This window comes from Thermobia domestica, chromosome 2, assembly GCF_964235325.1.
Source record: "Thermobia domestica chromosome 2, izTheDome1.hap1.1, whole genome shotgun sequence".
Classification (NCBI taxonomy): domain Eukaryota; kingdom Metazoa; phylum Arthropoda; class Insecta; order Zygentoma; family Lepismatidae; genus Thermobia; species Thermobia domestica.
In genome coordinates this window covers 11763913-11778357 of record NC_137455.1, presented here as the reverse complement: position 1 = coordinate 11778357, position 14445 = coordinate 11763913, and the positions used below count along the sequence as shown (strand labels likewise).

The 14445-nt window shown below is 37.0% G+C and overlaps 1 protein-coding gene across 1 annotated transcript in view; it reads left to right on the top strand.

The window, feature by feature from the left end:
• The window catches only part of LOC145678945 (uncharacterized), a 104857-nt gene that overhangs the window by 33273 nt on the left and 57139 nt on the right, over window positions 1-14445 (top strand). The window contains exon 4 of the mRNA XM_081749552.1: window positions 1741-1898. Within this exon, the coding sequence (XP_081605678.1) occupies window positions 1741-1898 (158 nt within the window). The remainder of the gene's footprint in view (window positions 1-1740; window positions 1899-14445) is intronic.

Below are 14445 nucleotides of genomic sequence, written 5' to 3'. Positions count from 1 at the left end.
TATACTGTTCAGTTGCTTCACTTTTTCGATGATCGTCAATTCAAGTGTCACATTATGCGGTAAAACAATCTTTATTTTTGTTTCTGTTATATGGTTAAACATCAATCATTTATTGCATAAATGTTTCTTAATATTACTCTCCGCTATTCCTGATTTTACAACCTTCGTCACCGAACTCTATTTCTAACGTTGACTCCTGTACCTCCTGACCAAAATTGAAATTCTAAAATGTTAATGTTTGGTATTACAAACTTTTATATTGACGTAATACACTTCACTATTGGTAGAAGGCATAATCCTTGGACCTAAAGTATGGGTTACTTTCCTAACCACCATTACTGTACATCTTACAGGAATTAAATAAAAATAGTTCTTTTGCTCGTTAGGTACACTCATGTCCAAAATGGTTGTCGCATATCTATAACTGTGTAGTTGCGGGAATATAATTTGATAATGATTTTGCAGGGTACTTTTAATACCGATACTATGTGTATAAATGTGAAATGTATATTTGTGAGAAATTTCATAGTAAAAGAATTATAAATACGAAAATTAGAATGAGTAAAACAAAATGTTGCTAAATGGACAAGAAAATTTTATTTTCGTTTTATTGTTCTTATTTACTGCTATTTTGACATGAAATTTGCCACATACATGTCTTTGCCGATTATATACATACTAGCATTATAAGAAATACCAGGCAAATTCGTTATCAAATTATATTTCAACAACAACATATTTATAGACATGCGACAATAATTTTGGACACGAGTACTTCCTACCGATAAAAGTAAACCTCAAACCAACTTATCTCGACTTTTGACATTTTTACTTCTCAGCAAAGTATCAAAGTTTTCAAAATCAGAGATTTGCAGGGCAGCGATTAGGGGGGACAAGAGGGACAGTTGTCCCCTCCCACTTTTTTGAAGTAACCCCTTAATGTATATAGTTCCATTTGGAAATGTAAAGTTTTTGTATGTATTACTGGTTCATAGAAAAAATGCTGCCATATATACCTAATATTTGCCGTTACGTGAGTACGTGTTGGTTATTTGTCTTCCCGTGGAGTTTAGAAAGCTACAGGAATTGCATTTTAATTGCAATTCAAAGTAATTAATATTGCAATTTTGTATTTCTTTAAATATCGTAGCATATGCTTATAGTATTTACTGTCTTTCATTTTCTAAGAGTAATAACACATTTAATAGCATGTGTGGAATTAAAAATATAAGTTGTTCATTAATCCCCAGTTAGAATATAACTTCTACACAACAAGCCTCATTATTCATTGCTATGATTAATATTATCCTTTCTATTTATTTGTTTTGTAAATTTATCCAATAATATAATTACATAATTTTGCAGACAGAATTTTAAAATGTTCATAAGCAAGAAATCAAATCTCTTCTTACACTTTCGTTGTTTGAGAGTACAAGGGTTAGTACTTACTTGAGTTGCTCTTGTCAATTTACTTAATAAAATATGAAATACAATATACGGTATTTTAACTCAAAAAGATAGTACCCTATTAGTTATACAACCTTTCGTCAAACAAAGTATTACAAACAACCAGAAAAACTAACATTGATATACAAATATTCAGATCATGTCTTCTCCTTCCACTTTTAATGTCCAATCGCCGCCACTGGAGATATGGTAACTACCTATAGCGCATAATAGTGTAGTTTTAGATCTGATTACTTCACTAGCTATAGTCAATTGTTTCTTTTGATTCTTTAGTCTGTGATGTTCACTTGACTACTGCAGAGAAACATGGCGTTTGGCGTAGATTACGAAAAGTTAATGGATCCCTGACGCTATGGTTTGCAGTGCGTAGTTCTCACGAAATATCGCTCTTATTTCGAGGGTCACCAATCTATAACAAGAGAGCATGTGTTGTAAGTACAAATGCTGTCCAATTAGAAAGTAAACTGTAATTAAGAGCTAGTTAAAGCGACCATTTGACTCAAGTGGTATATCTGTGTAGTGTTGCAACGAGACGAGACAGAACCCTTTTAGACGAGACGAGACAGACTACTTGTCCCGTCTCGAAAACGAGATGAGACGGGACGTCTCGTGAAATGTCTCGTCTCGTCTCGTGTCTCGAAAATGAAAACGCTGGCGGGAATGGCCAAGATTGAAATTGCCAGTGGTCATATAGATTGCAAAAGGAAAATCCCCTTTGTGAGAAAACATGTTGAAAAGCCTTCTTAGAAAAGCGTCCTCTGTCTATTGAATGAAACAATCGTGATACATGAGCTTCCAGGAATATCATCCTTAATGTCTTGTCCCCAATTCCCCTTGCTGTAAACTAAGGAAATCTCATTGTTTTCATTTCTGGCTGGAATGATGACAAACAAAATCAAAGACAGGGAAGATTTTTACAAGGTCAAGAAACCGAACTACCACCACCATCTATTCAATTTGAAAACTGGGTAAGGTCTACACTCATTACAGGCTGTAGTTGAAAGTTCTGGCTGAGATGGCGGAAAAGAACAGAACAGACTACGCTTGTCTTTATTCTCTGATGGCGGTATTCTTTTCGCTATAAAAACCGAAAACGGCAATTGAAGTATGTCATCTTGCAACTAAAATTTTGTCTTCTCTCTGTCTCTCTCTCTCTCTCTCACACACACACACACACATATACATAAAAACACACTTTTACCATTTTACCAATCGCTCGCTTATTATACAGCAGTCATGTTCTAAAATTCACGTCTTCGTTTGGAAGGCGGGCGAAGGACAAAGAAAGCAAAGATATTATTGACGAACCCTTCAAATTGTTTGCTTTCAGCAAATTTATGATACTAATAATAACACTTTAGATGAAGAGGTTTTACAGGGGGACCTTCGCTTTGTTACGCGGAAATGTTTGATCTGACCAGAGTGCGAAATTGCCCTCTGCTTCCATGTTGAGAGGAGGGGAATACTTCCCTTTCCTAGTGAATAATATTCATTAGGACCTGAATTATCTTCAGAAATGGTTTCTTGCAGAGTGTAAAGAACATTTGGTATAATATTCATGGAACTCCGTTGAAAGCAAAAAATATCATGAGAATGATCAAAATTCGAACATTGAAGAACATAATTAACAGAAAAGAAATAGGATACCCAAACCATATTTTTAAACCTGCTATAAAATGTATATCCTATAATTTTACTAATTCCTTACTCCCATGAAAGTATCCTGGGGAGGATATTCTCTCCAATTTTTTCAGACTGAAATCCTTTTATCCCGTACGATTCCCCCCCCTGACAAAATACGAAAAAACAAATGCTGTTAAAATCCATACACATGACCCTTCCGGAACTCAACCCGGGGCCTTCAAGCCGATGGTCTATCGCCGCAGACCGCTCAGTAGCCTTGTCTAGGATTCTACACTTGAATAGCTTTTATTGCCCTCTTAATTGCTTTTATTGCTTTTATGACTGTGTAGATTTGATGTCAATATGGCCGTGTCGGCCTTGGAGAGGCCGGTCCCGTCCTTGGGGGAGGTTTCTGGGGGAAGTGGTTTTATTAGTTGTGCAATAGAGGTTGTTTGGAAAAGTGGAATGACCTTCTTTCTTGTTGAAACACGCTCCTATACGATTCTTGAATCGAAATTTTAAAAATTATAATTAAATTAGAATTAAAACCATGATTTAGATAATTAGAGCATTGGTATACGGCTTTGAACGCAATCCCTAGCTTCAAACATGATCCAACACGATTTTTGATTGAGGATACGGCTTTGAACGCTGTTCTTAGCTTTAAACATGATTTAATACGTTTCTTGAATCGAAATTATAATCAAATTAGAATTAAAACCATGATTTAGATAATTAGAGCAATGGTATACGTCATTGAACGCGATCCAACACGATTTTGATTGAGGATACGACTTTGAACGCTGTTCCTAGCTTTAAACATGATTTAATACGTTTTTTGAATCGAAATTATAATCAAATTAGAATTAAAACTATGATTTAGATAATTAGAACTTCACTATATGGCTTAAAACGCGGTCCTTAGTTCCCACAAGTTTTTTCCCCATTAATTTAATTATGATCTGACTTGTAAAGCTCGTAACTAATTGAACACTCTTATTTGAACTAGAAAATTATGAATAATGAATATGATTACACCCTTTAAGCTCCAATGTTTAGCAACGATTTTTAATGGTGCTTTGTTTTACGGAGTAAAGTATTAAGATAGGAAAAAGAAAGGAAAGGAAGAAATATTTATTTATTTTCATTTATTTTTCTTGTTGCGAACTGCACTTCTTTCGTTTAGCTTGTGTGGTTCTTAAATGACAGACTTAACTCTGCTATTTTTCAGCGGTGCTCAGTACGAAATTCGCAAACTGATGTGTTCTTTCTCCAACTGCCATTGCAATACTGAGGGTGAAGATTGACGTTCAGTTTCTCACACCCTATGCAAACAACCTTGCGATATGATTGGCCAGGAAAAACCACTTTGGTCCGCCTCCAATGTTTAACCATGGGAGATAGATACCTGCCAATCATTACCTTTAGTTTGAGTGAACGGGAGAACCAACCCTTCCCCCGCCTCTCTTTGGCCTCATCCTGTGTGAACAGGTTTTTACCCTCTCTTCCCACCCGCAACAAGTGACATACATTTTTTTCCCCAGCCTTTCCCCGCCTCTCTTTGGCCACATCCTGTGTGAACAGGATTTTACCCCGCGACAACTGACACATTTTTCCTCACAAAGGATGTTTTCTTCAAACCAGTTGCGATCAACAACCTTTTCCCCGCCCACTACCCTGTTCGGACAAACAAACAAGGTATTGCCAGGGTGTCCTTGTACTCAATGCGAATAACCTGATGAATAAATGGTTGTCCTTCATTTTGAGTTTGCAAAACAACACACACAAAAAAGAACCCGTAGAATGGTTTCTGTGTTTTGCCACATACAATAATTATGCTGTTCTTTTCGGCAAGATACAAGTTATTGAAAATGATAGCTATATAGTTTACTGAATAAAGCCGGATTTTAAAATCTAGGAACCCAGCTAACGAATTTTATTGCTTGGTAAACAACTATTACCCTGAAAAATACGACAATTTGGCGTCTTTGAGGTACGAATTCGGACATGCTGGCGATGTTTTTCAAACTTTAGGTATTGTGTGAAAATTCCATGGTATTACCTCTATAGAAAAGAAAGAAAGAAATATTTGCTTCGATTCAGCAAGAGACCGACAAAGGAATTCTTTTCTGCTTCTTTGCAGACTGAGGCAATGCTGTATTACAAGGCAAATTCATTTACTTTATTTTTTTTCTCCCCCTATTCCATTCCCCTTATGTTAATGAATAAATAAAAAATATATTATATAAATGGAGTACACATTTCCTGTATTAACAATTTTGCTCGTGAAGTCTTCTGCCTTGCTTCTGCCTTGCTTCTTTAAAGTGTTTTTTCTGGATTTTTTCTGTGTTTTGTTCAAAGAAGATATTATATTCAAGTAAGTTTTATATCATTATAATTAATTAGATATATTTGCATAAGTATCGAATGGTGGGACTCCCCTAGAAAATTAACACATATTGTTTTTTCTTATGAAAATAATTAACACAGTGTAGAAACGAACTAAGAATTTGCCAATATGTTTTAACTTGTGGGGAGCATATCGAGCCAAAACCGGGGAACCATACATGGGGGCATAGCCCCCCAAACAGGGGAACCTCCCATGACTTATATTGCTTTCCGTGTTTACCGAAAATCGTGGGGATCCATACACTGGGGCATAACGCCCCGAACCTGAGGGAACCGCGACTGACTTATAACGCCTTTTGTGTTTGCCAAAACAGGGGTATCCATACATGGGGGGATAATGCCCAACAGGGAAAAGCTAGCTTCCTGAACGGTCACCACGAAGGAACGAAATATTTTTTTTTAAATGTTTGAATACTATGTTTGAGTTTTGATTCCGTTTTGGTTGCGTTTTTTGGGCAAGTTAACCACAGGAAAGAGTGAAGAATGGAACTAGCATTATTATCATAGTTAAGAATATGTGGGGACACGAAAAATATCTTGGCAGTGTTAATCTTTTTAGAGAAAAATGCCTGGTGACATCCCTTAAGAATCGCCAATGACAGATGGACTTATAGTTTTAGAAATGTATGGGGACATCCCTTAAGAATCGCCATTGACGGACGGACTTATAGTTTTAGAAATGCGTAGTGACATCCGTTAAGAACCGTCAATGAGATGCTTTATAGTTTTAGAAATGCGTGGTGACGTCCCTTAAGAACCGCCAATGACGGTTGGACTTATAGTTTTAGAAATGCGTGGTGATTTCCCTTAAGAACCGTCAATGAGATGCTTTATAGTTTTAGAAATGCGTGGTGACGTCCCTTAAGAACCGCCAATGACGGTTGGACTTATAGTTTTAGAAATGCGTGGTGATGTCCCTTAAGATCCGTCAATGAGATACTTTATAGTTTTAGAAATGCGTGGTGACATCCCTTAAGAACCGCCAATGACGGTTGGACTTATAGTTTTAGAAATGTATGGTGACATCCCTTAAGACCCGTCAATGAGATATTTTATAGTTTAGAAATGTTGGTAATGTGCCTTAAGACCAGCCACTGACGGACTTTACGGCAAAAATCAAGTGTGCAATTTCTTTGAATCTTTATAACTGAAATTGTGATTAAACAGAATTGCGTACTGTCCAATATTTTTGATGGTAGATTTTATATAAATACATTGTGTCTGAATGATTTGTCATGAATCTGTATTCATATTGGGAAGTCTTTTCGGAAAATAAGCAATTTACACATAAAGAACACTTTTAGAACACATACATATTCAATATTTACTACAGATAATGTTCAAAATATATTGTTTAGTGTAAAATAATTAAGTTCAACAGAAAAGATAGACATTTGTCTTGCTTGTATCCCTAATATTTAGAAAATCAGTCAGTATTAAGTGCACAGATGTATTCACAAAGTGTTCAGAAGTGAACAAAAAAGTGTTCAGAACCGCGAAAAAAGTGTTTTCATACTGAAAAATGTACTTATATAAAGAGTTCTTAGTTGTAGTGGATGCAATTTTCCAAGATACATGTGAATATTGCAATTTTACGTAAATGTGTAGACTTTTCTTTCCCACAGTTAGACTCGAAAGAAAAGAACTACGTTCATTGATTCATTTTGGATCATAGCAGTGGACTTTTCCCTTTGCATTCGTGTTAGAATAGCTTGGCTATCACGAAACGTAGTGAATACTCAAATGTTTCTCTTTTCCAAGACATGACAAATGAAAGAATGTAATTAAGTGAGAGAAATTTAAGCTAGATGTTCTTTTATTTCTGAATAAGTGTTGGGAATATATTTGAAAAATGAACTTGCGTATTTTTTAACATGTGTTGCAGTATTCAGAATCTTAATCATATGGTAGTCACATGGTTTTTGTACATACTAACTCTATATTAAGCAAGGTAATGAGTGAGAAAAATAAATATTGGCTTTGTAAAAATGAAATGAAATACGAAATATTTTGTTAGGGATGCAGAAAGAGAATACAATGCAGTGTGAACGCGGTCTTTTGCGTGGTGAAGAGGGGGTACTCTGCCCGGAGTGAATTCCCCCTCATAACTTTCCAATTACTGAACGCGCTCTTTTGCGTGGAGAAGAGGGGGCACTATACCCGGAGTGAATTTCCCCTCATAATTTTCCAATTACTGAACGCGCTCTTTTGCGTGGAGAAGAGGGGGCACTATGCCCGGACTGAATTCCCCCTCACAACTTTTCAATTACTGAACGCGCTCTTTTGCGTGGAGAAGAGGGGGCACTATACCCGAACTGAATTCCCCCTCATAACTTTTAATTACTGAATGCACTCTTTTGCGTAGAGAAGAGGGGCTATACCCGTTTTTAAGAGTAATGCCTCCCATTACTGAACGTTACTTGTTTTATATATGGATTTCGCAGTGAGGCACTAGGATTTTAATGTAAATGTATGCAGCAGTACTAGTAGAGGGGATCATACCCCAGAAATGATGCGGTACCGCAGCACTTAAGTAAATACTCGTTTTGTCACTGAAAGACTTGGGTTTATATTCCTTATTTAACCCAATAGTTTTACTTATACGCGTTTGATCTTCAATACTTTGATAGAATATTAAGACCAACAGAATATACAAGCATGTGCTATGGTTTATTACACATTGAAAACATATATACTATACTCACCTGAGAAATATACGGAACTCAGTTACACACGCGTCAGCACTACGGGACTTTCAACGCACAACTAATCTTTAATTATGACATTTGCCGATAGGTGTCACTAGTAGTAGTGGTTGTGCAATACATGATATGACACGATATAACATGCATTTGGTGTGTGGGGGTATCATTTCCTTTCACGGCAGCGTACGTGTAAGATCAAGGACAAGCTTTAGCGCATCTTAATTAATTAACTATATAGTTTTAATACTATTAAATAAAGTATAAAGAAATTGATTCAACCCTATTGTATTCCAGACATTGAAGCTTTGCCGAACCTTGAGTGGTGGTAGCAGCACAAATAGAACACCCAGACATTCTTGTTTAGCCTTACAGCGACACAGAGTCGACATTTTTTCTTCTTTTTCTGGTGTTGTGAACGAACAACTAAGGCTTAAAAGGTGTGTATTTCTTCACTTATTGTTTTTAAAAGAAAGAAATTATACATATTTGAGCTGTATTTAACCAATATTAATGAACAGAGAGAGACTTATAGTGTGTGGATATTTTAAAAGAATAGATTACAACTCAATATAAGTGAATATATTTTATTGATTTTTTCATAAATTAAACAAATTGCATGCTATTTACATATCATTATTTGACTATAGATTGAAAGAAATTGAATGTGCTCTCTCTCTTTTATATTCAAGTGATATATTAACGTCAACTTGATAACTCAAAATAGTTTTTTCTTTGTTTTATTTCTTTCAGATGGATTTCTTCTGCCCGTCCGAAGAATTAAATATGGTTGATGAAATTTATCTCCAGGAATTGGTGCGCGGTTTCAACGACTACCCGAGGGTCTTCAGTACCTGGAAAGCCATCATGGAATTGAACAGGCTGGGATATCGGGGGTCGGGGAGATGCGACGCACTCCTACGCGCCCTTCGTGCCTTCGAAGGTAATGATACATTACTTCTCCAGCACTGCGTAAGCAGTGCTGATATATTAGATTTATTTTTGTATGGATTTTTCCGTACATGTGATACTTACGAATCGGCGCAGTCAAAACTCTTTTATTTATTATCATGTGGGGAAGGTCAGGTGGATAGGATAAAAGATACAGAGTTATCGAACTTTTTTGATTTTGGCACGCGCTTTGTTTCGGAACCGTGCTTAATCCCATCCACAAATAATGCCATAGTCATGCCCCCTCAAGAAAATCATAACTTGAGTCCTAATAATCTATATCAATTAACAAATGAAGATTTAGCTTTCTTGGATGAAGTAAATGGAATTGGCACTCAAAATTCCGTTGAAATACCAGCTGAAGAAATGAGGAGTTTGGTTCAAAACGAGGACAATGCTGTGGTCATACCCACGCAACAAGCCCAGGGAGAAAATCCTGTATACAATCCACCTGAATACTGTGTACAGGATAATCATGACTATGGGGACCAAATGATTTTTACTCCTCAGCATGACCCGTCATATGCCAATGTTCCACCAATGGTTGGACATGGCAACATAAACAACAACAATAGTACAACTGGTACTACTAGTAGTCCTAATAGTGGTAGTACAGGTGGTAGTGGTAGTGATAATAATAATGGCGGGGATAATCAAAGAAATAGTAATTTCGAAGTTGTAAGAGAAAGCAGAAAAAGGTTTCGTAAGTTCCATCTTACGGGACATGAAATTGCCGTCAGACCTGTGGGTGATGAAAGGAATATTAATAACCCAGAGGCTTATATCGAAAGCTTAGTTAATTTTGCGTTGGAACATGTGATCTCCAATGCACGCCCCTCGGACTACATTGGCTTATACATAGAGAGTAGTAATAGTACCAACAACAAACCAGTGTACGTTCCGTTTAGAAGAAAGGGCAATTTCACTGCTAGGACAGTCCTCACTTCAATCGAACGTGTATTAAATTCGAATGAAGTGTTCCTTTTGGGGCAAGAACTATTGTTTCGATTCAATATCGCTGAGAGTATGCACGGCCAGGGAAGAAATGCAACGAGTGCCGTTGACAAATATGCAAAATACCAAGATTACTTAGAAAAACGATTAATTCGTATTGAAAATAGAAATATTTACTGTCTCCCTATGGCCATAGTATACTGGATAACCAAGCATACATCAAGCAGTCAGACTTTGTGTAATTTAAGAACAAGAAACCATGATACATGGCTTCTTAAAGCAGAAGTTCTCTGCGAGATGGCAGGTGTTAACGTTGAAAGTAAGCAAGGTTGTGACTTTTCCGATCTGGACCTCTTTCAAACATATTTGAAAGGGGAATATCAAATCGTAGTTTATGAGGAGCATGAAAAGAATAACCGGGAATATATAGTGCGTTACCCGGGAGAACCGGCAGAAAATAAGATTTTTATCCTTTATCGAAGAGGTAACACTATTGGTCATTTCGAACCCATTCGTAACATTAGAACTTTCCTCAAGGCACGAAAGTATTGTTATTATTGTTTGGAAGCTTATGATGAAAGGTCACGTGCACACAAGTGTAAAACTCGTTGTACTTTTTGCGAACATACTCACGAACGTGATTATACTGCAAACAGAATTAAATGCAATGCATGCAATAGAGAGTTTGCTGAAGGTGAATGCTTTAATAATCATCTGACACCTAATAAAGCGGCTAGATCTGTATGTGATAATGTAAAGCTCTGCATCAATTGCGGCGTCATCTTTGATAAGAGAGGTCGAAAATCTGATCACATGTGTGGTGAACATTATTGTTCAACGTGTCGCGCATATGTTGATACAAACCATACATGTTTTGTTCAGAGACAGCGACCTGCTCATACGAAAAGGTTTATGTACATCACCTATGATGTAGAGACGATGTTGAAAGCACCGAATGATCGCGGTGAAAGGGAACACGAAGTTGTACTGGTGTGCTGTCGTCATGTTTGTCACGCCTGTATAAGAAAAGGTATTGATGAGCCTTGTAAAACGTGCGGTGACAATGTTGGAAATCGTTCGTTTTCTTTTAAGACAATGACGGCTTTTATTAACCATGTGTTAGTGGAGCGTCCTGTCTTTCAGAAGATCGTGGCAATCGCCCATAATGGTAGTCGCTACGATGGTCTCTTCTGTCTTAGAACTCTAATAGAAGACCAGCATATTGTACCTAGTGTCCTTATTCAGGGTCAAAAGATTTTTAATATCAGTATAGGTAACCGTATCTTTTTCCGCGACTCTTTCCTTTTTATTGGTGCTAAATTATCCAAATTACCAAAAACGTTAGGCCTTAGTCAAAATTTAAAGAAGGGAGATTTCCCATATTTATTCAATACTGAAGAAAATCAAAATTATGTTGGTCCCTACCCTCCGATTGAATACTATGACCCTGAAGGGCGAAGCACCGAAGAAAGAAAACAACTGGAAGCCTGGCACCAAGAACGTGCGGAAAGTGGCGAGGAGTTTAACCTGCAGAGGGATATGTTGGCTTATTGTGAGAATGATGTTAGAATTCTAACAGAAGCGGTCATTAAGTTTAGCGCTATCATCGAAGAGAAAACGGAGGGTTTGCAATGTTTCATAACATCATCTACCATTGCAAGTCTTGCAATGCGGACATATCGTACCTTGCACTTACCGGAAAATACTATTCCTATCATTCCCGCGTTGGGATTTCATCATAAGACCAAGTATAGTACAAAAGCTATGCAATGGCTTATGTATATGGAAGACCAATTAGGGATAGAAATCCAGCATGCTAGGAGAGGTGGGGAAAAGTATATTGGTAGGTACAAGGTCGATGGATGGCACGAAGGACTCAACGCTGCCTTCGACTTTTACGGGTGTTATTTCCATGCCTGCCGCCTTTGCTTCCCCTTTAACCGTGACGCGGTTTTGCACGATGCCCAGGACTCGTACAATACGATGGAGAAACGATATGAGCAAACCATGCGCCGCCGTAGGTACCTGAAAAGTATAGGTGTAAACCTATACGAAATATGGGAATGTTCTTGGGACAATAAGGTAAAGACGGATAAGAAAGTGCAAAAGTTTGTTCAAGAACGTTGTACTAATCTACCTGATTTTCTTATTCCTAAGAACTGTTACAACGGTGGTCGCACGGAGGTCTTTCGTTCCTACGTCAATTGTGCGAGTGATGAGCGAATTTCCTACGCCGATGTAACATCGTTATACCCTTGGGTGATGGCACGTAAACCTATGCCGGTTAAATCACCTAAGATTCACACGGGACCGGACTTTCCAGATGTGGAAAGTATTCACGGTGTAGTCAAATGCACAATCGTCCCTCCAAAGGACCTCTACTTTCCGATCTTACCATACGTTGCGGGAGGTCGATTACTTTTCGGCCTTTGCCGCACATGCATGGAAGAAGAAAACACTAACGAATGTACCCATAGCGATGCTGAGTGTGCTCTCACAGGAACATTTTGTACACCAGAGTTACACCTTGCTCTTAAAAAAGGTTACAAAATAATCGATATACATGAGATATGGGAATTTGAACTTTTAGATCCTGAAGAGGGGAATTCAAGAGGGCTGTTCGGGACCTACGTGAATTCCTTCCTTCAGATGAAGCAGGAAGCCTCTGGTTTTCCTGCTTACTGTACCACCGAAGAAGACAAACAAAAATATATCGATGAATATTATGCCCATGAAGGCATACGATTAAATTATGACAATATTAGGATGAACCCGGGATTGAGGCAGTGTGCGAAGCTATACCTCAATTCATTGTATGGAAAGTGGGGGCAACGCACAGACATGTCGCAGAGTATAATCGTTAGTGATGAGGTTACCTTTCTTAGGTATTTAATTACGGCAAGGTATGAAATTCAAAGTGTGGTGCCAATTGATGATGACCATCTCATTCTCACGTACAGAGACATTGAAAATGAAAACGTTCCGTTGGAGTTTTCCAATGTGATACTAGCCGCATTTATTACTTCGTGGGCTAGACTTAGACTTTACGAACTACTGACGACTGTAGGACCTGACAGAGTAATCTACTGTGACACTGACAGTATCATGTACTTACAGAAAAAAGATGAGGAACCCTTGTTACCGCTCGGAAACTATTTGGGTGATCTAACGAATGAAATTCCTGAAGGTTGGGAGTTTACAACCTTTATTGGTCTTGGCTGTAAAAATTATGCTATGCGGCTAACAAATGCCCAAGGGGATGTTCGGCATATATACAAAATTAGGGGGATAACACTAAATGATAGGACCTCTCAGAAAATTAACTTTGAGAGTTTCTATAAATTAGTGTCTGGACAATTAGAGTCCACAGTAATAGAAAACCCAAATAGCATCGTTCGTAGACCGGGGTTCCGTATCTTTAGCTGTAGAGAGACAAAGACACACCGTGAGGTCAACAAAAAACGAAAACGGATTGACGAACCTAACATGACCGACGATGAACCAATACGAAAACGTGCAAGTGTACCTTACGGTTATAGGCCCACGAATGAGTGAATGTGACTTGTATGAGTGTCTCTTTCGTGTAATGAAACCCCGAACCATCATCGATTGTAAAAATATTTATTTTTTAATTTATTCTTAATTTATTCCTAATTTATTTAATTTATTCCTAATTTATTTAATTTATTCTTAATTTATTTTATTCTTTTTATATTTTCGTTTGCTGTGCAAACAATGTATAATCTAGTCACTTCAGCTTTAATCTTATATCCCAGTGATTTTTTATCCATTTCATTACTATGTATACTCCGAACAATCAACGATTGTGAAAATATTAAAATTCAATGTATGAGTGTGAGTGTGTATATAAAGCAGAGTCTCTATTGTATGCATTCATTTGGTTACAAGATGTTAAAGTTTCAACATCCCTCTACTATTTTAATCGCTGGTCCTTCAAGGGCTGGTAAAACTTGTTTTGTAAATCCTTTACTTAATGAACATGATCAAATGTTTAGTATAAAGTTTAATGATATTGTTTGGTGTTATGGTGCAGTAATACCAAAATTAGATGCAAATGCAAAAATACGTTTTGTAGAGGGAATACCTGACATGAATAATTTTGAAATCAAAGAAAATTCATTATTAATACTTGATGATTTAATGTCAGAAACTAATGGTGATGTTGCTAATTTATTTACAAAGTATGCACATCACAAAAAGTTAACTGTAATATTTATTATTCAAAATTTATTTCCAAAAGGAAAACATGCACGTGATATTAGTTTAAATGCACATTATATTATAGTATTTAAAAATCCACGTGATAAATTACAAATAC